The 25,358-nt window shown below is 43.3% G+C and overlaps 1 protein-coding gene across 3 annotated transcripts in view; it reads right to left on the bottom strand.

Annotated features, from left to right (window-relative positions):
- Window positions 1-25,358, bottom strand: part of MNT (MAX network transcriptional repressor) — a 120,901-nt gene that overhangs the window by 58,364 nt on the left and 37,179 nt on the right. Inside the window, exons 2-5 of one of the 3 annotated variants that reach the window (XM_077480497.1) lie at window positions 19,897-20,518; window positions 17,663-17,719; window positions 14,681-14,722; window positions 11,854-11,965 (exon numbers count right to left, since the gene is read on the bottom strand). In XM_077480497.1, the coding sequence (XP_077336623.1) occupies window positions 11,854-11,965; window positions 14,681-14,722; window positions 17,663-17,719; window positions 19,897-20,518 (833 nt within the window). The remainder of the gene's footprint in view (window positions 1-11,853; window positions 11,966-14,680; window positions 14,723-17,662; window positions 17,720-19,896; window positions 20,519-25,358) is intronic. The other 2 variants (XM_077480498.1, XM_077480499.1) reach the window with 2 other exon arrangements.

Here is a 25,358-nt window from a genome sequence, read left to right as displayed (position 1 = left end):
GTAATGTGATGCACAGTTTTACTAATACACAACACAAGTGCAGCAAGTGGGGGGAAAGAAAAACTTCTACACAACATCCTGAAGTGGAGAGCGTCTTAGAGTATAATAGAACTCAATTTCATGAGCTTTTAGCATGCCGTGATCCTATGTTGTAGTAAGCATGAACTAGGGGTGAGTTTGGATCATGTTCTGGGTTTGGTCAGCACACATGTTCGCCTGAACCCCAAAAGGCAGCTGTCAATCTTGGAGTAATGAGCAGTAGGCAGGGGACGCCTCGCTGCTGCATTGTCATTGATCCAATATGGCCATGTGGTCACATCAGGACAATGCTGCCCCTTTTTTTTTCTCTGCCACAGCCGATGGGCCCAGGATTGCCTTCTGGGCTTAGTCTAACTCAAGATCAACACAAATATGAACAGGGCCTAATAGAAATGTCATTAGAATAAAAAAATGTAAACAAAAAAAAATAAAAAACACAAATGCTATCCCACATATGTTGGGCTGTGTTGTTTAAAGGGCGCTACCCCTGTATTTATGGCATAGCATGTTAACAGGAACCCCCCCTACCCATGACAGCAGGCAGGGGGTTTTCCCCCCACAGCCACTGTCACATTCAACATCAGCGTGTCTGTGCAGGGCTCTGCCCACACAGCTGCATCATTCATTACAGGAATCTGTGAATGAAGGAATTACAAGTCCTTTCAGGCACCACGGCAGACAAACTTGTAGTTCTCAATGAACAGCAAGGGTGCTGAGGGCACAAACACTTCCTCCAGCTTCCAAACAGAAAATGCATACAGAGGTATGAGTAGAAATCGGGAGGACCCATCTGCAGGAGCCCGACGTTGCACCCACGATCCACTGGTCACGGGTGCAACACTTTGCAGGCTCCTGTTTGAAAAAATAACATTTTTATCTGCAAAAATATGTGCATTTATATATTTTTTTTTTACTGAAAAGTTATCTCATCCTTTACTACTATTCCACATGTGTTGGCGGTGTTGCTTAAAGGAGTTGTAAAGTCTCAGGGTTTTTCACCTTAATGCATATCTATGCTTCTGTGCTGCAGCTGCCCCTCAGGGCCACTCTTTTTCTCACTTGAACCCGATCGTTCTAGCGCCAAGCACGAGCCCAGCAGCTCCAGCCACTGTATCGGGTCCTCATTAGATATATTGATAGCAGCAGGCGCCAATGGCTCCTGCTGCTGTCAATCAAATCCAGTGACACGGGAGCCGGGGGCGGGGCCAAGTCCCGCTGTTTGTGTCAATGGATGCAGCAGCAGGACTCGTTAGCGTGCCCGCACAGGTGCCCCCATGGAAACTGGCTCTCTGTGGGGGCACTCGCTGAAGAGGAGGAGCCAGGAGCACCGCTGGGGGACCCCAGAAAAGGAGGGGCCGCTCTGTGCAAAACCCTTGCACAGAGCAGATAAGTATGACATATTTGTTATTTAAAAAAAAAAAAAAAAAGTACCTTTACAATCACTTTAAAAGTATGGCCCAAGTGAACGTTCATACAGGTCTCTGCTGAGTGGCGCCCTGCAGTGCCATCCAGTGTGCCGTGGAATGCATGGCCCCCATTCTTTTGCATTGCACCTCAAACCAGAGTGAACAAGGCACATAGAAAGCTATTTTTTTTTCTGTGCCCCAGTGGTGATCCGCATTTTCCTTGTGCAAAAAAACGCAGATCATCTCATTTATTGTGAGCGTAACCTAAATTAGCAAATTCTGTTTGAGATCATTTGAAATGCCAATGTAAGGCAGGCTTCAGGCTAAGCATGGGCAAAAAGGTCAGATATGTAGGTAAAATCCAACTGCAGAAATCCATTTCTAATTTAAGAGCTCACCTAAAACATTGATATTTTGACTAGCTTCAGGGAAACCAATAGTTATCAGTGTGAAAAACAGACCGGGAAAAAAAAGACACCAACAGGGAAAGTCTGGAGAATGGCTAAACAGCTATACAATGTTCAGAAATGAGATGACAGATCTTACTGAATTTTAATTTGAGACATTCAAGAATTGTACTGATAATGGCATTGCATTGGTTGGCAATTTCCAATATGAACATATATTAACATATAATGTATGTATGCATGCATCCATGTATGCATCTTCAAGCAGTGCAGTCTGCGGCTTTACACTTGTCCACTGAGTCACAGGAAAACTGACTCATTGGACAAGTGTAAAGCAGCAGACAGCATTGCTGGAAGATTTTATATATAAAATATAATATTATATTATATTCTATATAAACATATATACACACTAATATATATTTCAAATTGGAAATCAATACACCCCCCCCCCTCCCCCACAATGTGCTGTTCTAAATGATTTCTTTGTGTTTTCAATGAGTGGAGACGATTAAAAAACGAAATGAAATCCAGAACCGGGAAACTAGGACAATCCCCTTCCCGAATCTATCCATGTAGAAGATCACATTGCTAAAAGACCACAGAAATACTCATACATGTGAGGCCAGCACAATCAAAGAAAAGAAAAGGCGCTGCTCCCCAACCCAGTGCATTAGTATTAGTAGCACTCCAGCCGCCAGCACTCCAGCCATCCCCACCCACATGTTTTGCCGCATTTCTGTGACCAAGCCCCGGTAAGCGGGCCAAATAACGTCAGGGGGGCGTGGCTGCAGCGGCGCCTTTTCTTCTCTTTGATAACGCTCTTACCCCTCTGAATGGTGCACTTACTCCAGCCACCTTTACTGCAACCAGCGGCGAGATCTCGGTCTTAGCTTAGAGCGGCACTGCAAGTTTAATTTGGCCAGCACTAACGTCCATTAAAGATCTTTGCCCGCTGGTTGCAGTGCCTACAAGAAAATTGTCCAAGGTCCTTTTGGCATAGTGATGGTGACACCTGTGTCTATCAGAGAACAAATGTCTCTGGTATAACTGCCACTCACTGTTTCCAGGAGTACTAAACTCAGAAGGCCTACAGTGCCAGTAGGATGACCAGACATCAGACATTTCTTGCAATGAAACATAAAATTCTAAATGAATCCAACTTGGCTGACTGCTAGTACTCCTAGAAAACGACTATCTGGAAGCTTTTTCCACTACTGATAAACATGGAAAATGTCCAGTCTGTTGCAATCAGCTGGATCAGAAATGATCACAATATGTCTATGGTCTCCATCCTGCAGCCCTTTGCTCGCCTCTATCCAGCCCTCAGGGCACCATTTTTCTCCCACTGATACAAGGCACTCTTCCCACTGGCGCCAAAGATGGAGCATTCTTCCTCCCACTGGCACCAATGATGGGGCACTATTCTTCCCCCTGACACCAAAGATGGTGTACTATTCCCCCCCCCCCCCCCCGAAACCAATGAAGGGGCACTATTCCTCCTACTAATACCACTGATGGGACATTGATTACTTCCACTGACACTGGGGCATTTTCTACTTCCACTGGCGACAGTCCATCTCCCCAAAAGTCTAAGGGACAGCAGGTGAGCCTTTTGTTTAGAAAGATTGGAGACTCCTGTCCTAAAGGATCAGTAAGTCTAGAACTGACAGCACAGTATTAGGAGGCTCCTAGAAAGCTAAAACAAACCCAGATTTCTTATATCTCTAAAAGGAACCAATAGAGAGTTCCTGAGTCATCAGGCCGGAAACGGCAATCACAAAAGAGTAGCACACTTCAAGAATCAGTCCAACTTTTTTGGAATATTCTGTTTAAGAATATTCTTTCTTGGAGCATTACCTTCATGTAGAATTCTTTACCAGAAGAGAGTTCATAATAACTTGAGATATCGTGACTCAGAAAGCATCCTTGGCTAATTAATTCCAACCATCGCATGGCTTTATATTCAGAGAAACATATTAATTGTCAGAACGTCAAGCAGTGCTAGGTTACCTGCTTATTTTATGATTATTTGGACATTACAGTTAAAGAATATGTGGGGGGGCACATCAATTCAGCATGATTATGTGGACATTACAGTTAAAGATTAAATGGGGGGACGACGACACAAAAATTCACCATGTTTATGGGGACATTGTAAAGAATAAGTGGGGGGGGGGGGGGACAAGCAAATTCAACATGATTATGTGGACATTACAGTTAAAGAATATGGGGGGGGGGGCACATAAATTCAGCATGATTATGTGGACAGGGGACAGAGGTACACAGAGCAGCTATGCCCAACCCTCCCCTCTGCTGCCCATTCAGAGAGGTCTTTGTATTTTGTGAATGAGTTAACATAATACAAAGGCTTCTGTGACTAGGCAGAAGGAAGGGAAGGGCAGGCATAGCAGCTGCACTGACACTAATGTTGAAGATGCTTAGATCTGAAGCATCAGCCTCAGGTCTTCTCGGAGTGCAATAAAACCTTGCAATGTAAATAGTAGAGATACGCCATTGGAGATGTCACCCACTTCCTTGGACTTAACTCATATAGCGTGCCTTCACTTTTAACAAAAGCAGCCAAGTTCCTAGAATTTCACAGTTGCTTGTGCCCTCAGCTGAACAGTCAAGCCATCAAATGGCTGGTGTCATAACGGATCACATGTGCGGCACCATGGCAACTGCAGATCAAACAGAGGCTAAGACTGTAAAGGACAGAAGGGTTTAGTTCCTCTTTAACTAATCCATTGCATAAAGTTAAACTAAACACAGAGCTTTTTTTTTGCATTAATAATGTACTATACCATTTAACATCATGACCCACTGACAGGCAACAGCAACATAACTTGTGTGTATCCAGGAGACAGAGGTAACACATTTACAATTTATAGGACACTTTGTTAATTGGGAGGAAGTAAAAAAAAGATGCCTTCCATAGAAAACAAATCACAGCCACCAGCACAGGAAACAAAATCAAACAACTAACAAGGACGACGCCTCTACTTCTCATTTCCTTTTTTTCCTTCTTTTAAATAGAATAACCTAAACATCGGTCACCCAACACCAAAGTGAACACTGTTCTATCAGACTATAAAGCATCAAGCATTGCAGTTGTATTATATATGTAGCAGGTACCTCTCCAGGCTGATTGAATTCACAAGGGAGAGAGCTGCCTGCTAGCAGCTGCATAGGCTTTTCACCCTCCCTATTGGAAGAGACTGGGAGGCAATCATCAGCGAGCAGCAGCAAAGAACTGTGGGATATGAAGTCCCAGCACAAGGCAGCCTGACTGACTGTGGGGGGGGGGGGGGGGGCAGGACTGCAAATCCCAGGCTGCACTGCAGAGAGAGTCAAAAGGATTGTGGGAGAGATTATAAAAGTACAAGGCGGACCAGGCCTCGTTTCCTGGATCCCATTGGGAGAGCAACCATCTATTGCTGTGTGAGGGGATTGCAGCCTACCAAGGGGCACACAGTCTGCAGCTCCAGCATGCTTCCAGAAGGATGCTCTGCAGCAGCACGGAATGCCACCAAATCGGCCGATTCACCGGGTCAGCAGACTGAAAGCCATTGCGACATCTGCAGCCAGGAGAAACATTTGAACGCTCTTGGAGGACCACTGAATGCGTACAGGATTGGTGAGGGGGCTTTGCCCAATAATCTTTTTGGCTTCCATAAAACACCACACTTGAACACTGTGCACAGACACCTGTTATCCGAATCACATAGAGGGGGGCTATAGCACAGCACCAGTTATTTTAAGTTTTTCCCCATCACTCTATTATATTGAGGGACCCTTGTCCACAAAGCTCCAACATGCCGGTGAAGAGAAAAAAATGCAAGACCTTGCTCTTAGAACATTATTATTGTTGTTGCTCTTAAGGGGACACATCACTGGTGTTTGTATTACTTCATTGTGTGTTAGTATTGAAGGTACTATAGTTCAGCCTGGGGATCCCCTTTAGCCATAGTATTCTACATCAATCAGTTGCTTGTTTGGGGAGTCCATTTAATGTGTGTACGTTGTTGTTATTATTTTATTGTTGCAGAGTGTTACTGACTGTTTTGAGAACAACCAAGTCCTGGCTACTTATACAGAACTTGGCTGACTAATACTACTTTAACACTTTCTCTGGTCCAAGTAAACCTAAGAGAGCAGAACTGTGTCTGTGTGTTATTCTGTTACTCACATTGCTACGTGAGCCAGAGGCTGGGACAGTCCTTGGGGGTTGAGAGGCAGAGTAACAGACTGAACAAAAGCAGCTCCTTCGGAGGTATCACTACATATAGTTTGTAAATCCATTCCCTTTTAAGCCATGCACCCAAGAAAAAACAGTAGTTGTAAACGGCAATAACCAAGATGATTGAGCAGAGCCCCCTTAACCCTCTCATCTTTCACTGAGCAAGCTGTTCACACTATATAAATGGCGCTCTATATAACAATGATTGTAAACCTTTTATAATTGTTAAAATAACCATGTTATACTTACCTGGTCTGTGCCTGTTTTGCACAGAGAAGCCCCAATCTTCCTATTCTTGGGTCCCCCACTGGCCCACTCCGCTCTTCCATTTCTCGGTGTGCCACCGTAGGAATCCACTTCCTATTGGAGGCACACCTGTGGACTTGATCCCGAGCACTGTCTGCATTCCTTGACATAGTCAACGGCTCTAGGGTGGATCCTGGGCACAGACAGTTTTTTACCTTATTATAGCCAAAGCTATACAGAGCAGAGAGCTGAACAATGACAGTCCCTGGCTTTCTGCTCACAGAATGCTGAGAACTGAGTGATCAGCGGTGTTTGAACATTCAGGTCCCAGTGTAGAGGTGGCAGGGTACAGATGCAGCATTAGATCAATACTGCATACACCTAGGTAAGTATAAATGCTTTTTTTTCAAATTTTCATACTTCTCTTTGAACTTCTTGGCGCCGGCCGCACCACATATATTTGGCCACTCAACAGGTGGGCCTTAATGTCGAGCGGAGGTATATATGCGGACCTGTTTAAACAAATACCATGCTGAGAGCGCGCTCCCGGCGCGGTAGGAGGCAGGGATCGGTAAGCCGCTGATGCATACTTGCAATAGTGAGCTTTCCAGTCACGTGACCGCTGTGACAGCCAATCACAGTGGTCACATGACTCAAATGCTAACCTCCCGACTTTTACAACTCTTAAAGTGCTGGGAGGTGGTTGGCGCGAAAGGGTTAAGGTTAAAAAACCTTTTACCTTTAGAACCACTTACCGTATATCAATGCCAGATAATAATTTAATTATTATAACAACATTCTCATCAAACCTTTGTGGCCAAGAAGTCTGTTGCATGTAATAAATCTTTCATGAATGTCATAACAGAAAGGGAGTACTTATGCCTGGATTATTATAGCAAGCCTCAATGATGACTTTTAACTACTTAAGGACCGAGCCTCTTTCTGAGATTTGTTGTTTACAAGTTAAAAAATGTGTTTTTTTTGCCAGAAAATTACTTAGAACCCCCCAAACATTATACATTTTTTCTAACACCCTAGAGAATAAAATGGTGGTCGTACAAACACACTTTTTTAAATTAAAAAAAATAAGACAGCAGTAAAGTTTTTTTAAATTGTGGAAGATAATGTTATGCCAAGTAAATGGATACCCAACATGTCACGCTTCAAAATTGCGCCCGCTCTCCATAGGCGACGTTTAAAAAAATTCTACAGGTTGCAGGTCTCTTGCTCTACCGATCACATCGATACCTCATATGTGTGGTTTGAACACCATTTTCATATGTGGGCGCTACTAACATATACATTCGCTTCTGCACACAAGCTCGTTGGGACGGGGCGCATTTAAAATATTTTTTTTTTCTTATTTATTTTACCTTTTATTTTTACACTCTGTTTTAAAAAAAAAAAAAAAATATGTCACTTTTATTCCTATTACAAGGGATGTTAACATCCCTTGTAATAGAAAAAAGCTTGACAGGACCTCTTAAATATGAGCTCTGGGGTCAAAAAGACCTCAGATGTCATATTTACACTAAAATGCAACAAAAAAATTGTCAAGAAAAAAAAAAAAATGCCTTTTAGGAGCTATGAGTGGAAGTGACGTTTTGACGTCACTTCCACCCTGGAATGTCATGGAGACGGGTGGGGACCATCTTCCCCTCGCTTGTCTTACATAACAGTGTCTGAAGTAGTAATTTAAATTGGGTAATTCTGCAATGTGCCATAAAAGGTCTGCAAAGTTTCAGATAATTGTACTACAGAAACAGGACATTGCAGCATTTTATCTCTATATTGCAAGTAGAAAAGTTAAAGGAGTTGTAAAGGCAGAAGGTTTTTTTTTTTTTATCTTCTGCATTCTATGCATTTAGATAAAAAAAAAAAAAACCTTCTGTGTGTTGCAGCCCCCCAGCATTCCCTAATTACTTACCTGAGCTCCTTCTCTCTCCAGCGATGTCCACGATCCCCTCAGCCACCGAGTACACTCCTGATTGGCTGAGACAGAGCAGCGGCACTATTTGCTCCTGCGGCTATCAAAGTCAGTCAGCAAATTAGGGTTGAGAGGGGGCAAGGCCAGGTCTGAATGGATACACGGAGCTCTGACTCAGCTTGGGTGACCCCTGTGGCAAGCTGCTGGCTGAGGGGCACTAAAAGGAGGGAGGGACTAGGAGCACCGAAGAGGGACCTGAGAAGAGGAGGATCAGGGCTACTCTGTGCAAAACCAACTGCACAGAGGAGGCAAGTAGAACAGGTTATTTAAAAAATAAAAAAAATAAAAGAGCCTTTACAATCACTTTAAGCAAAAAAGTAACCCTTCCCTCCACCCAGAACTAGATCTGCAGTGGAAACCAGGTCACAGTTGCACAGGCTGGAAAGGCAAAGTAAGAATTCAGGCACAAGTCAGACACGTTGGTGGAGAGGGGCGGAGCCAACACTCCCTAGCCAAATAAACCTCACGGGACAGCAGTCAGAGCAGGCAACCAATGAAAAATGCCTCTCACAGCTGCTAGAGTTTCACATTTAAAGAACAGGGAACCTAAAGCACAGCAAGCTTTCAAACTGAAAATAAAATGGTATTTTTTAAGATGTTTGATAGTCATGGTATTCATTTATCATTTAAGAAAAGAGAAGGCTCTTGCTGTTTTGCTGCAGTAAAACATGAATGCTGGCACACTTCCAAACTGGTCATGAACTCCTAAATTCTAGATTTCTGGGTTATGTTCCCTGCTGTTAAGACTCCGTTTTACATCTTTGTGTTGTTTCTGCAGCATGTGATTGCTGAGCCAGAGGCTACGTCTCACAAGACTATTCAAAGGTTGTGCGAGAGCAGCAGGAGACAGAGAAGCATTTTAAAGTACTGGTGAAGGTGAATTCAGAACACACCAGCCTAGTTAGAACTAGTTAATGTTAAAAAAACGCCAATAGCAATAGCAACTGAGGCCTCGCCAGATCTCTGGGTAATTGTGCGTTTAGCCATTATATATTCTGATACAGTTTAGCAAACCTTGGAAAACGGTTAACTTGATGAACAGAAACAGAGGTGAACTCTGGGCAAACAGCTAAATACAGAGTTTAAAGCCCAACCCCATGTTTGCTGTGACTTTAAAAAGTTTGTCTGGGCCAAGCTGGTCCATTATTAACTATTTCTTTCAATGAAACCAGCCACAGATGGATGAAAATTTAGTAGGTACAGATCACCCCCCCCCCCCCCCACAATGGGAATGTTGGATATCTTTTATCGATCAGTAGCTGCAGCCACTGATTAATGTAATCTGACAGCAGAGTACAATGTCCTAGAAGTGGAACTCCTCCATCCACCTTGCTTGTCTGAATGAACAAAGCAGTTTATTTTTGTTCAGCCTGTAGCCTGAACGAAGAAAAAAAATGATCCATCCGTGGCCAGCTTAACAGATGTGCCTGCTAGATGTGCTGTATAAACTAGATTTAGACTTAACCACATACAATATACAGCACTGTGTTGCAGCAGCAGGATAGGAATTCCCATCCCATTCCCAAAACAAAATGGAATGTCACGCTGCCATTCACAGGAAGCTTTGTATTCCATGAATGAATACAAACCTTCCTCTGATTAGCTGAAGTGGAGAGTGACATCATCCACCACCTCTCCGCCTCAGCCAATCAGAGGAAGCTTTGTATTCATTCATGGAATAAACTGGATTTTTGGTACTCACCATAAAATCCCTTTCTCTGGAGGTTATTGATGGACACAGCTTCTTATTCTCAACCAAAGGGACATCCCAAAGCAGTGCCAAAAGGTGAGAGATGGGAAAAACCAAAGCCAAAACGGGCCAAACCAAAAAAAGATACACACAACCCCCCCAAGAGGAAACAGAGACCTCATTCATCTGCAACACTGAGGCAAAAACTGAACACTAGGCAGAATTAACTGGCTACCTATAGCAGAGAGGGGTTTTACACCAGCTAGGACTGCCCATAGGTGGCACCAAGCTTCTTTTCTGCCTAGCGTCTAAGTCCTGTAGGCGGCGCTATAAACCCTATGTTCGAGAACTAGACCCTGGGGCAGTCAATGAACAAAAGAGAAACAAAGTTCCCTATGAACGCCTGAGCACCAGTCAGCCCAACTTGATTTTGTCCCGAGATCTGAATAGGATGTTCTCATCACACTGCCGAACACAGTGCTGTACACTATGTAGCTGAGACTACATACAGTTTATACAGTGCACCCAGCAGGCACAACTGTTTGTGAAGGAAATCATTTCTTGGGGCCAGCTTGGCCTTAACAAAACTAAAGTCACAGTAAGCGTGGCATTTATGGCTTTAACACATTTATGTGAACTACGTCTCCTGCCAATGGAATTCAAATTCTACTTGGATGGTCTTGTGACCAGCACAGCCAGATCCAAGACCAGATTACACTACAGTTTAAGAAACCTCTCATGGGAGAATGTGGAAAATATCATTACCAGGCTCTCCTCCTGAAAATGCTAGGTTCCTGACAGACGTGCCTACTCTCTTGCCTCAGAGGTGGTTAACACCTGAATTACACAGGAATGTGGCATGCATCTCTGCATGCGACACCTATATTTCTCTCATGACAGGTTTACTTTACACAATGCAGTCCGATTGAGAGATCACTCCAGCTTGACTGATAAATGAAGAGGCAACAGCAAAATGGTGAAGTTGCGTCTTGTGCTCTCCTGTACTGTGGTTACTATGCAAAGATGGCCAAACATGTTACAGTGCGATTGTAAAATCTCCTTTAGGTTTAGCAACAACTCTGTAGAGCCAGGACCCATCTAATTAAACACACATACATGGTTACTGGTGAATGTAAAGGTGATTAAGCAATCAGATTGTGATATGTGCATGAACAACTATATCCTGACAGCTCTGAATAAAGCAACAAAGCCCTCATTGGCTACAAATACTTCCCCTTCACCCAGTCTGAGGGCTACTGTACTGGGGATCACATGCTACTGACTGGCGCTGCGGCTGTTCACATCTACTCATTGATTTTTACAGGCTTCCTGGCTGTGCCCACCCCAGTCACAGATATACTCTAAAACTTGCTACACCATATCCCCAACCGGCAATGAGAATGAGGGCTAAGGCCTGGTTCACACCATACGGGGCAGTTGTGGGCATCGCAGCAGTTCCCACACCCGCAAACCACCTGCAGCCAAAACATGCTGCTCTGTAGAGACGCACGGGGCTGCCATTCATTTTTAATGACTCCCCTCACTCATCTCAATTTGCAGAACTTGTGAGTGCAGGAACTGTAGGCGAAAAAAATAAATAAATTGCATGGTACAATGGGCCACTGCATTTCCAAAATGGTGCATGACATTTTGTTCTGCAGAAAAGCAGGCAAGGTAGCCCATTCAAAATTAATGGGCTGCTGTACCTGCGCAAACGTGGCCCACAAACCTACACAGGTGTGAAACAAGCCCAAGGGGACATATTGTAAATATACAAAAATATAAAAGCAACAAGCAGAATCAATAGCATTGCAAGCTACAGTTTCAAGTCATACCTGGATGTATCTCAGAGCACTTCTTAATACGCTGAGGTTTGACGTCTTCTTGTCATCTACATTTGGGATGTTCCTCTTTAGGGTTTCAAAGCATTCCTTGAGGTGTGCCCGTCTGCAGGATATAAAGACACATTTTAATGGTTCAGTTCCCAAAAACGCACTATACACCAAATAATGAATATACTCAAAGTCCTATGGACAATATGAACAGTCACTGTTAAAATTCAATGCTGGAAAATCAAGTGTAACACAGACTTGCAAGCATACGCATCAAAATATATAAAGCCAATACGGTTTTCTTTCATTACTTTCCAAAAAACTGTGTTTTATATTATAGGGCAAACTACAGTTGAAATACACCTTATTCTATAATGCACCCACAAGCAGATTTGAATTAAGGTCAAATGATCCAAACTCCCCATCCTCCGCCCGGTATCCTCATATAGTACTGAACTGCTGCCAATGTGCCTATCAGTCTTCCCCCCGTACATTAGATCATAAGGGAGATTGCCAAAAAGCAATCCCGATGAAAGTGTTGCACTTTATAGAGTGCTGTACTGTGTTAAGTGATAAATGCTTTGTGGCGTAAAAAAAAGAAAATAAAAATAAGCATTGCTTTACACATTTGTTGTTATTCCTGTATACCATTTATGTAGAAACCAGTAACCTAACTATTCAGGGCTATTTACATTTCTACAGAGCATGCATATTAACATGTAATGTGTTAAGACTGCCCATTTATTTAAATGGGCAACATAAAATGCACTCTTTACCATCGCAGCACACCACAATGCACATTTGTGTGTTACCGAGGACTGTGGTGCCCTTCAATGCAGGTACCAATGCTCTAAAGTTCCATTTAAAGTGCATGGCATTGCAGCAGACCCATGTGCATAATGCATGTTGCTATGCGTTACAGCAATGCATATTGAAGTAAACGAGAAAAATAAACCTGCAGCTGTACCACAGGGAGATACCAAAATTGCTATTTCGGTTAGGCATTCATTCAAATCATTAAGGCCCCCCTTTTACAGCATGTGTTGCATTATTACTATGCATTAGGCTTCATTCACATGTGCAGATAGGGTCAGCCTGCAAAGTCTTGCCACAAGAATCAGCGTTGGTTCCCTGACAACTGCAGCTGGGAAACCTGTACAAATGAATGACCAGAGCCATATCGGTATGTGGTTGTTTACATGTTATCCCACAGCTAGCGTTTACCTGTAGTTAGGGACAGATGATTGGCTCTGAATGCAGGCAGTCTGTGTCCAAGGATGATCCTCAGTCACTAACTGCAGCTAAACGCTGTGCGATAACAAGCAAACAGCCATGGACAGATACGGTCTGCGTCATTCACCGGTAAAGGCTTCCCGACCGCAGCTGTCCATGAACAACTCGCAGGCCACAGCAATTTGTAAGCTGATCCTATCTGCATGTGTGAATGGGCCTTAAAGTGATACTAAACACACACTATTTAACTTAAATTGTCAATTTTCATTCTATATGTGGATGATGGCACTGTAATTATTTTAATAAAAAAACATCTAAAGTACCTTTTTCCTAATCGATATACAGCGGTCACATGACCCAGATCTTTCCCAGCCTGTCTGCAGGGAAACATAAGCAGGAGGAGCCTTAGTCCTCTGCTGCTGGTCACATGTTCAAAATAAAAAGAAACAACAAAACAGCCTTTGGAAAACAGAGTAAAACTAAATAAATAATATCAATAAACTGTTTTAAATTGGCATACAGATATCTATTTGAAATCAAATTTTTATTATTTTGTGGAAATAACATGCTCTGGGCGGATTTCTGACAGTCATAAGCTGTGTCACGCCCCTCCAGCCCGTGTCTTAGAATAAGAGGGAGGTGAAGCCTCGATTAATCTACATGTAATATCATGCCCCCATTGTGTTTAACTGGTTAGTGGGTATGGAGGAGAAGAGAGGGCATGGGCTGTCATTTACCACTGTTACATAGGCTTCTTAGATGTGATAGGGAGGAAAACTCCCTTAAAAAAAAATCCTCCCTGAAAACTGAGCATGTGCAGAGCTGCCGCCACAGCTGCAAGATCGTTAGCTGAATTGGGGGCATGAACAGAAGGTGGAGATAGAGAGCAGAAGGATCAGCTAGTTTTTTTTGCAGAATACAGAAAACAGATCTCACAGTGACCAAGGGAGTATGACCAGCATGTAATACAGCATTTTTTGATAGTTTTTTTTATGGTGGGTTTAGTGACACTTTAAGGCACGCTGTTCATTAATTTTCACAGTGTTTTACCATGTACAGCAACAGTGTGAATTGTGCATGCGATTATAATGAGGCATCCGAATCAGTCCTAACAGAAGCCTTTTGTTATCTCCTGCACTGCAGTACTCTGGTATTAGACCCCTAAATCCTTCAGATGCTACCGATTCATCCAATGCTATCCATCTATCGCTATGAACATGCTTGCAGGAGGGTAAAGCACAATCAATGGCTGCTGCTCCATTTTTGTCCAACCAACACCCTGGGGCGGGTCCCAGACTAGGCTGCATGGCCCAACCACAGTTCAGTCTGCAGAGAAGTCACAGACTTGGTAGTGTTACCTGGCAGCTGGATCACATGACAGGCTGATCAGAATTCCAAATCCTTTGGCAGGTACAATTCATAGATGCATTTCATGTATTTCAAACAGCCAATTGATTGGAGTTCAGCTTTTAGAAATACACTTCCCAGTTCACATACAACTAGTGTTGCAAATAGCCAAACACAACTTGCACAATCCTCAGAGAAATAAAGTGAGGGGGAAGTATTTAAAGAAACAAGGCCCGGATTACATACACACCTGTTCTTCTCCAGCTTATTATGGACTTCTCTGGTACCAGCCCTACACGCAACAGAAAGAGAAAGCAAATAGGATGCTATTAATACAACAGAGTAAGATCTTATTAATGGAAAATTTCTAATTTGATTAAAGGTTCTACAACCTAAAAATACTCTGTTGTATAGTGAGAAGGTTATTAGTCTTGAACTGCTACACTGTCCATGTGGGAAATTTGCTTCTGTTCAGAGGGGCCTGCTTTCACATGACGGGCACAGGCTGGCTTTAGCACAAGACGAGCTCGCAGCCAGCTCTATGCACTGGTTATATAGCATGTGCTAAATGCATCTATGTTAGTGCACACAGCATTTTACAAATGTACTTTAGCTAGTGTGCATTGCCAACAGTGGTCAGGGTATGCAGTAGTCATGTCTCATTATGCATTAAATTCAGCAAGCCATGAGCAGACCTCGTTTCCGAACAGAGATGGTATGCATGGTGCAAATACTGCACACATAGCCCAAAACTGAAAGGACTCCAATAGGAGAAGGCCAGACATAATACAATGCCACTCTGTTTGCAAGAGGATTCTGCAAGCTGATACAGTATCACTTCAGGAAATATCCATTATAATAAAATTCATATTATAAATATATATATATTATATAAACACATACAGTATCTAACAAAAGTGAGTACACCCCTCATATTTTATTCTATCTTTTCATGTGACAACACTGAAGAAATTACACTTTGCTACAATGTAAAGTAGTGAGTGCACAGCTGGCATAACAGTGTAAATTTGATGTCCCCTCAAAATAACACAAGACACAGCCATTAATGTCTAAACCACTCACAAAAAAAGTGAGTACACCCCTAAGTGAAAATGTCAAAATTTGGCCCTAAGTGTCAATATTTTGTGTGGCCACCATTATTTTCCAGCACTGCCTTAAAGCGGAGGTCCACCCTAAATAACAGTACTAGGTCTATGTGATCCCCCCTTCCCTAATCGCTAGGTAACCCCCTTACCTTTCTGCTGTCTTCTTCTGTTTTCTTCTTATTTTAAATTTTCTACCTCTGGAGATTGCGGAAAGGGGCGGAGCCGATGCGAAAATGGGCGGGGCTTCAGCTGCAGGTCACTTCTTCCTGTCTGCCGCAGGGGCTCCTGGGATCGTTTTTTTTTCCCAGGAGTCTGTGCGGCGCCCAGGCCGAGTTGTGTTCGCTCGAGTGGATTGATCTGCGCATGCGCGAGATCGCAGCTCATAGGGGCGGTGCATGATGGGACTGTGCCCCGGAAGACAATGCCTGTGGGCTTCACATGCCCACAGGCAAAATGGAAAACGCCTGGAGACGTTTTCCTAGGCAGTTTAGAGGAATGAAAAATACTCGGAATAGAATCGGACAGCACATAGAGTTATGTGAAATACTTAGTAAACTTAATTTAAAACATTATTGCGGGGGAAAAAAAAAAAAAAAAAAAACGGCGGTGGAACCCCGCTTTAAGCCTATTGTGCATGGAGTTCACCAGAGCTTCACATGTTGGCACTGGAGTCCTCTTCCTCGCTTCCATGATGACATTGCAGAGCTGGGAGATGTTAGAGACCTTTCGCTCCTCCACCTTCCGTTTGAGGATGCCCCACAGATGCTTGGCCAGTCCATCACATTTACCCTCAACTTTTTTAGCAAGGCAGTGGACATCTTGGATGTGTGTTTGGGGTCGTTATGTTGGAATACTTCCCTGCGGCTCAGTCTCCAAAGGGAGGGGATCATGCTCTGCTTCAGTATGTTACAGTACATGTTTGCATTCATGGTTCCCTCAATGAACTGTAGCTCCCCAGTGTCGGTAGCACTCATGCAGCCCCAGACCATGACACTCCCACCACCATGCTTGCCTGTAGGCAAGACACACTTGTCTTTGTACTCCTTACCAGGTTGCCACCAGACACCAACTGAACCAAATAAGTTTATCTTGGTCTCATCCGACCACAGGACATGGTTCCAGTAATCCATGGCCTTAGTCCGTTTGTCTTCAGAAAACTGTTTGCGGGCTTTCTTGTGCATCATCTTTAGAAGAGACTTCCTACTGGGACAATAGCCACGCAGACTAATTTGATGCAGCGTATAGCCTAAACACTGACAGGTGACCCCCCCACCCCTTCAGCCTCTGCAGCAATGCTAGAAGCACTCATACGTCTATTTCCAAAGACAACCTCTGGATATGGCACTGAGCCTGAGTCTTTATGTAGAGCAACAATTCTTTTTTTTTCCCCGAACCTCAGAGAGTTCTTTGCCATGAGGTGCCATGTTGAACTTCCAGTGACCAGTAAGAGAGAGTGAGAGCGATAACATCAAATTTAACACACCTGCTCCCCATTCACACCTGAGGCCTTGTAACACTGACGAGTCGCATGACACCAGGGAGGAAAAATGGCTAATTCGGTCCAATTTGGACATTTTCACTTAGGGGTGTACTCACTTTTATTGCCAGCGGTTTAGACATTAATGGCTGTGTATAAAGTTATTTGGAGGGGACAGCGAATTTACACTGTTATACAAGCTGTACACTCACTACTTTACATTGTAGCAACGTGTCATTTCTTCAGTGTTGTCCCATGAAAAGATATAATAAAATATTTACAAGAATGAGGGGTGTACTCACTTTTGCGAGATACTGTATGTGTGAATATATAATATACACCCAGGAAAATACCTGTCTCTAAAGAGAAGCAGTTTGATGCCTTGAGTATGTAAAGGACAAGTCCCATTAATCTTAATGTTCAGGTAAGTTGCTATGACGTGCATGCAAGGGGGTCAGTGCAGCAGTATATTTCAGCAGTCGTTGGGACATTCTCTTTTGTTATAGCGGAGGTGCACCTGATTGCTGACTATTTCTGTGTATGCATGGCAACCTGCATTCAGCATAAAGCTCAATAGAGGTTTTTCTATATCATCAAGTATGCCAAGGTTATAGAGTAAATAGAGGTTTTGCTATATGATCAGATATACCAAGGCTGTAGAGTCTTGTGGACATCCAAGTCCGTCTTTTCAGATGCAGGTATCTTCCTATAAGCATAAGTCATAAAAATTAAAAAGTGCATTCATTGTGAAGTCTCTATAGTTTGCATATGCTATGATACAACTTTTCTCCACTCGTACACACAACAGGCAGTCTCTGCTAAACTTCCATTTTTAATTTAGTTCATATTATGCTTCCTTAAAGTGGAACTTCACTATCGCAAGCAACATTGATTATTTTTAACCCTCATGCTGCTAGAATTAATAAATGGATAGGAAAGTATGAGTGGTCCTCAATTAAGTTTCCGCACTTTAATAAATAGAACTTCATTTTAAAAAGGGCAGAAACATTTGAAGAGCCCTCGTATATCATATTTACTTGTTTAAACTTTTTTTTTCTCCAGTTACTTCCTGGTTTCTTGCCTAGGTAAATGATGTCATGCATCCCAGGAGTCTCCAGTAGGGGAGGAGAGTTTTCTCAGATAAGTACACTCTACAGAATGCATGCTTGAGCCAAGTGCAGATGGATTTCAGGAAGTAAATGGTACATTAAACATTTTCCTTTAATCAAGATGGCCACAGCTAGGGTTTTTTTTCAATGTGATCACCAAAATAAAGCATGGAGACATGAACGGATGGATGGGGGAGTTTGCTGTAAATATTAAAAATGAATTCTTGTTTTGGGTTTGTGGTGTTTAGATGCAGTGAAGATCCACTTTAATTCTCTCCGATATTATGTTTGCTCTAAAGCATCGGTGTACTTTTTATGTCTTAAAACTGGACTTTTTATGTTAAAGCCTAAATAAGTACTTGAGCCAATATTGGGGGAAAAAAAAACAGTACACCGTGTATTTTACACACAATGCTTATGGCACTGAAGAAACCTATATGACCGTTTTGTGGCCCATTGCCCTGTTAGCTTCCATATCAAAGAATAGGATGCATTAAAATGGCAGTAATTATTGTTCTTATGAGAGATCAGAGGACAATAAGTAACCTGTAACCTGCTATATGTACATAAAAGAGGCTTTATTTCAGGAAACCAGCTCTACTGGCTCCCACTCTGGCTGACTTCACATCTGCCTTCGAAGACAGGGAAGTACTATTTCTAACACAGGTCATATCATATGGGGAAAGGGTCATATAGCAATAATGCTAATCTGATTGAAAGTGGTGATGATCATCTGACATGGGGCATGAAAGCTTTCGGTTATGTCAAAAATGTCAGACCCCCTGATCCGACTGCTGGCTCGGACATTGATGCATTTATCTAAACACTGCTATGGAAGCTCAACTAACACACTGTCTACTGTATGGAGGGAAGACATAAAATGGCAGCTGTAGCCTCCCTAGGATCAGATCTCATGCATTGTTTATTCTGAGTCAATCTCTTCAGTGCACATCAGCAAAATGCAGTATAATGCTGTGTAGCAATACCAGCAAAAAAATGCTATGCTTATATATGCTGGCTGCTCTGTTGCAGTACTAATGACACTTCATGTTCAATAGTTTAACTCAGTGGTCTCCAAACTCTGGCCTGGGGCCAGATGTCACCCTTTGCTTGCCTTTATCAGGCCCTTAGGGCACTATTCCTCCCACCGACAAGAACAATGGGGCACCATTCCTCCCACTTACCCCAATTATGGTGCACCATTTCTCCCAATGATTGGGCATTATTCTACTCACTGACATCAATAATCATGGGGCACTATTCCTCTCACCGACAGGAACAATGGGGCACCATTCCTCCCACTGACCCCAATGATGGGGCACTATTCCTCTCACCGACACCAATGATGGGGCACGATTTCTCCCATGGACACCAATGATGAGGCATTCTTACCAATGCCAGGACATTTACTGGCCACAGCCTGGCCCCTCTAAAGCCCCGAAGGATAATAATCTAGCCCTTTGTTTAGAAAGTTTGGAGACCCCTGGTTTAACTAATGTACTCATATCAAAACAACTTTAAATAGATTTATGGGTAAGTAGCTCTGTTCACCCCTGATTTATTGTTGTCCAAGGTCTGCTTTATTAGGATAAATAAAAGTAATGTCTATGTAAGCCAGCCAAGTAGAGGACAGCCTTGACCTGTCAATTCAAGAATCTAAAGCCACCCTAAAAAGTAAATACAGCTTTCTGTGTTTGGTAGCAGTAGGATAATACATTTATGCATGAACAAGTCCCTATGGATGACATTAATCACATTATAACCAGATTCTTACCCTCCAGGCCGCCTCCTCTGCTCATTAGGCCTGCCATCGTCTGGAGACAGTCTCAGGGCACTGATTGGCTGTGGTGGAGGCTGCTGCGGGTGTGGTAGGGCTGTTGGCTGGGGCTGTATAGGCTGTTGCGGTGGCTGTTGTTGGTGCTGTTGATGTTGCTGCTGTTGCAGGAGATGGTGGTGTGCTATTGTCAGGACCGGGGTTGAGTAATGGTGCAACTGCTTGGGACTGCCAACACTTAGAGGGGCAGTTTTAATTTCTTGAAGTCCAGGGCCTACTGGTCGCTGGATGACAGGAGCCAAGGAAATGTCTTTGCTAATGACAGGTGGGATAACAACAGGTGGTTGATGCTGAACAACAGGCGGTGACAAAGCTGTTGGAACTACTGGTTGGGGGGCACTGGTTACCACTGGGAGAGGAATGACAGCTACTGGAGTTGGTAAAGGAGGAGGTGGGGGTGGAGGGGGTGCAGGTGCTGGTGGAGAAGCAGGATCTGGTGGAGACTGATTTGTCGGTTCTTCTGTTTGAACTGTGCTTTTCTTGTCTTCTTCTTCCTCCTCCTCCTCCTCCTCCTCCTCTTCTTCCTCTTCCTCCTGTTTCACCAAAAGCTTATCATTTTCCTCTGTAACAGAAAAGGAAAAAAAAAAGACTGAATGAGATCAAAGCGACCTTTCCCAGGTTACTCCTCGTCTGTTGTGTGCTTCTAAAGTGACCTTTTAATAATTCAAACCAAGTACACAGTAATACCTCCTATTGTTCTGTATTTAGAACAGTGTGTTAATGGTGCCAGCCATGCTGAATAAAACCCATAAAATGACTATTCAAGAACAGTAAAAAAACAACATCTTAGTGGCCTCGAGCAACGTTCACAATATGACAAATCAATACTAAAATCCGCACTACCAAAATTCGATTTCTAAATGAAAAAGACCTTTCATAGGGGTTTGTTATGTTTTCTGCAACCTTAGGCAGACCATACATTTTTTTTTTTTTCCTAAATAAAAAAATAAATAAAAAAGACTAAACACCCGATTTCCCTATCCACACATTTCAGGTGGATGGAGGAATCACTCCAGCTGAGCTATTGTGTTCTGATTAGTGGGGAAAATTCCCCACTGTCGGAGCTGCTGGCCATAGCACGAGACAGCCGATTGTGCGGAAATTTTCCAACAGGTTGTATAGAAGTCGATAGGTGAATCAACTTCCATACAACCAGCCTGCCCCATACATGAATCAAAATTCGGCCAGTGCCTGCTGTACCGTCAAATTTCGATCCACATATGGCCGGCCTTGGTCTTTGCTACATGAGCAATTCTGGACCATGCTTCTTTTTAGCTAAGATTAACCCAAACACATTCTTATCTCCAAAGATAAGTAATGGAGGTCCTTTAATCCTCTGTAGTAAGATGATCATCATTGTTGATATTGTAAAGGTATACGTACTACTGTGGCAGAGTGCAGTATACAACCAAATAAACTGCAACGTTCTTTTCCACCACACTGAAACCATTAATTCATTTTAAATAAATGAATACCTAATTTACATTATTGGATTTTCAGCTCCACTATAAAAAAAATATGATTTTACAGCCATACTCACCATCCTGAGATCACTAGAACTATGGGTGGTCTACCACATGTCAGGTAAAAGTTATACTGCTCAACAGGTACTAGAATTAGAATTTTGGTACCAGAATCCTATCACACATAACATGCAGAAAGGGACCTATGCAAATACCGACTTCCTCAAAGTCTGTATTTGCATATGACTAGGCAAGCCCTTAACCCTCCATGAACAGTGCTCAATTGTCAATAAGTGCCTTTCACATCCCCTCGTATTGCGCGTGCTATAGGACTTTTCATGGCGTTTGCCAACTACAGCTACAAGGAAGTCACTATAAACTTCTTAAAGCAGGGGTCTCCAAACTATGGCCCTTCAGTTGTTCAGGAACTACAAATTCACATCATGCCTAGTCATTTATATGAATGTCAGTGTTTTATAATGCCTCATGGGACGTGTAGTTTCGCAACAGTTGGAGGGCCGTAGTTTGGAGATCCCCTCTTAAAGTACTGATAAATTGTTCTGTGTAAATACGTGGCAGTGCTCAAAGGTTTTTGTCCACTCACAACTGTCATTTCAGTTTTGGGCAGATGCCAACAATCTGAATCACCGATCGATTTCCTGTAAAGTCCTGGTATTCTGGCAGGAAGATCTCAGCAGCTACAGTGGCCTCTGGAGCACATGAGGACTCAAAAAAGAGCTTGCCAGGCAGTTTTGATGCCGACCGAGCAGCCCCAAGTAAAATCTGGAAGACTGTAAGAATCAGCACGGACCACACCACATCCAGGTTATTTTCAATGCACAAACTCACCAGGTCTGCCTGAGCCACATGCAAAGTTTTGGCCATCCAAGGTCATGGAATTTCAGAGCAGGGCAGACACATTTTGTTTAGAGTCCTGCCCATAGCACGGTTTTTAGTGAACAACGCGGAACCTCAATGTCTACGCCTAGTGTGTAGGAACAGTAGAAATATCCCATCTGTCTTTTTTCCCCCCCTCTATTTTAACAGTTAATACACAGGGCTTATTTAAATAGGTTGAGCTCCACTTCAGAAAGCTCTTAGTCATTGGCATAGTAACCATGATGTGGTGGGAGGACCAGTTTTAGAGATTCCCTTCTGTCTCTCAGCTAATGCATAACACATGTTTCTCTCAAAGAAAAATGGAGCAGTTTGCCAGCAAAGCCATTTGTAGCCGTTCGTTCACATGCAATCTGTAAATGGTTTGTGCACGTGTAAGAAGCATGAACCGGCATTGCCAGCATGTGCGGCTTTCCAACACAGCAGTATATCTGCAAGGGGCACTAGGTGATTTTGATTAACTAAGGGTCCCGCTGAGATCCAGTAAATGCGGGCTCCTTCATAAAATTTACCTGCATGTTATCATTCTAATTAAATGAAGAGCAATGTGAAAGGTGAGGCTCAGAGCAACCAAACAAGAGTCATCTTTTAAATATATGGTTGCAGTAAGCCAAAAGCAGGTTGGCTGGCATGGATTCAATTCATGGCATGTGCTGTTGCAATGCTTTAAGGAAAAAAAAAAAAAAAGCTTGATGGGGCTCATGTATAAAAAGTGTGCAGCTGCAAACATTTCCGCACAGAGCAATCAGATCATCATTGCTGCAGTCCACGATAGGAAAATAGGATTCTGACTGCTATAGACCAGCGGTCGCCAACCAGTGAGAACATTCTGGTGGTACCCAGGGGTTCTGCCACAAATTGTGACGGCTTTATACTGCCCAATTAGAGCTGCATGATTGTGACTGGCTAAAATGAGAAGCACAATTTTTTTTTGCTTAGCATAAAGATCACGATTCTCACGACATAACATTATCCGTCACATTATACAAAAAAAATAGGAAAACTTTACGGTTTTGTTTCTTTTTTAATTCATTAAAGTATATTTTTCTTCCCCCCAAAAAATGTGTTTGAAAGACCGCTGCGCAAATACAGTGTTACATAAAATATTGCAACAATCGCGATTTTATTCTCTAGGGTCGCTAATAAAAAAAAATATATATTATAAAATATATGTGTGTGTTTGGGGGGTTCTAAATTTTCTAGCAAAAAATACTGATTTTAACTTGTAAGCAACAAGAGCCAGAAAAGGGTTTAGACTGGCCATACACCTATAGAATATCTGCAGATTTTCTATGGTCAAATGGAAAAAGTGGTACAGATTCCTCCATCTATGCTGAACTGTGTGGATAAAAGAATCTACCACTGGCCCAAGCTTTCCATATCTTGCTAGTCGGCCCAGCTGGCTCTCACAATACCTGAACATTCTGATTGGGTGCAGGTGTCCTATCATATACAGTCCCCCATCGGATAGTGTCCGCTGTGTACTGCGCATGCGCAGTACACAGCACACACAGATTCCAAGAATAGCCGAGAATGAACAGCGCCTGCGCCGTGAGTCCAGGTTCTAGCCCCACCATCCAAGTGGACATAGATTTGGAATATAAACGAGCCGAGCGCAGCGAGGCCGAGTCCAAAGCGTGGCGAGCGAAGTGAGTCCATGGGGGGCCCTCTAATTTTCACAGCCCTATGTCCGCTTGGATGGTGGGACTACCACCTCCACTCACAGTGCAGGCGCCGTTCATCTTCTGAGATTTTCCGAAGCTTCTTCTGCTCCGTACTGTGCAAGCGTTGCGCACTATATGATGGCCGGACTGAAAATGCCAGAACACAGGCATTGTTTAGGTTGAGAGCCAGTGGGGCTGACTAGCAAAATAATAAAGCTTGACCCAGTGGGAGATTCCTCCATCCACACAGTTTAGCATACATGGAGAAATCTGTTGCACTTTTTCCATCTAACCATAGAAAATCTACAGATAATCTATAGGTGTATGGCCAGCTTTAGTCTTTACGTGGTTAAGGAGAATTATTAAATGCAAGGAGACAATTCCCTAAAAAGTCTCCAAAGTGGGCAGGAAGAAAACGTAACTAAACCGGACTTAATTATTCTCTATTGCTATTTGGAGGATGGTGCCACCTATCATTTTTTATTCACTTAATTGGTGCTCCCTTACTCGCAATGGAGGCGGCATGCACCCGACAGCTGATGGAAACATCAGCTGCAGTGTCGACATCGCTGGACTCCAGGACAGGTAAGGCTGGGTTCACACTGCTGCGGGGGGAGATCCGGATGTGATTCGCACAGCAAATCACATCTGATCTCCGTAGCAATGCGAGTACAGCCATACAGATAGTATGGCTGAATTCGCAGCGCTCCCGCAGCAAACTCGCACGGGACCCTTTTTTGGGTCCGCAACAGAATCGGATCGCATGGGGGTTCACACCATGCGATCCGATTCCTGTGCGAGTCGGCAGATCGCACTGCGATATGCGGACGGATCTGGGGGTGTCATTAACATAACATTGACACTCCCAGCCGTCCGCATAGGGCAGTGTGAACTGCCGGCGGGAGGTGTGCGATGCGGGAAAACGCCGCGGATTCGCGGCGTTCCCGCATCGCAGCGGTGTGAACCCGGCCTTAGTGTCAGATTATTAAAAGTCAGCAGCTGTACATACTGCAGTAAACCCTGCAGTTCCCAGTGGAAGACAGAATGCAGCCCCTTTATTCCAATGATTCAACAGCCAGGCAACGAGCATTGTCAGGAGGAGCTCAAACATGTCAGTTTCCTATAGATTTCTCATGACAATAGGCTTTGAGAGTTAGGTTTGTTCGAGAATAGATCTGCTAAAAGGATTAAAGTGGCTCTAAAGTCTAAAAGTAAATCATGCATAGTTCCATGGGTGGCCCCATAACAGAGCCAAAATACAACAGATCGTGCCAAAAACAACTCCTAAAGTCTCTGCACACCGCGAGCATGCGTTCCTTTCAGTAGATCAGATTCATCTACTTTCAAGACATTCAATATATTTTTTTTTTCTTTACAA

This window comes from Lithobates pipiens, unplaced genomic scaffold (assembly GCF_037356315.1).
Source record: "Lithobates pipiens isolate NorthernLeopardFrog02 unplaced genomic scaffold, aLitPip1_a1.2 Scaffold_16, whole genome shotgun sequence".
In the NCBI taxonomy this organism is placed as follows: domain Eukaryota; kingdom Metazoa; phylum Chordata; class Amphibia; order Anura; family Ranidae; genus Lithobates; species Lithobates pipiens.
The sequence above is the reverse complement of the archived record's forward strand: the minus strand, read 5'-3'. Positions and strand labels throughout refer to the sequence as shown.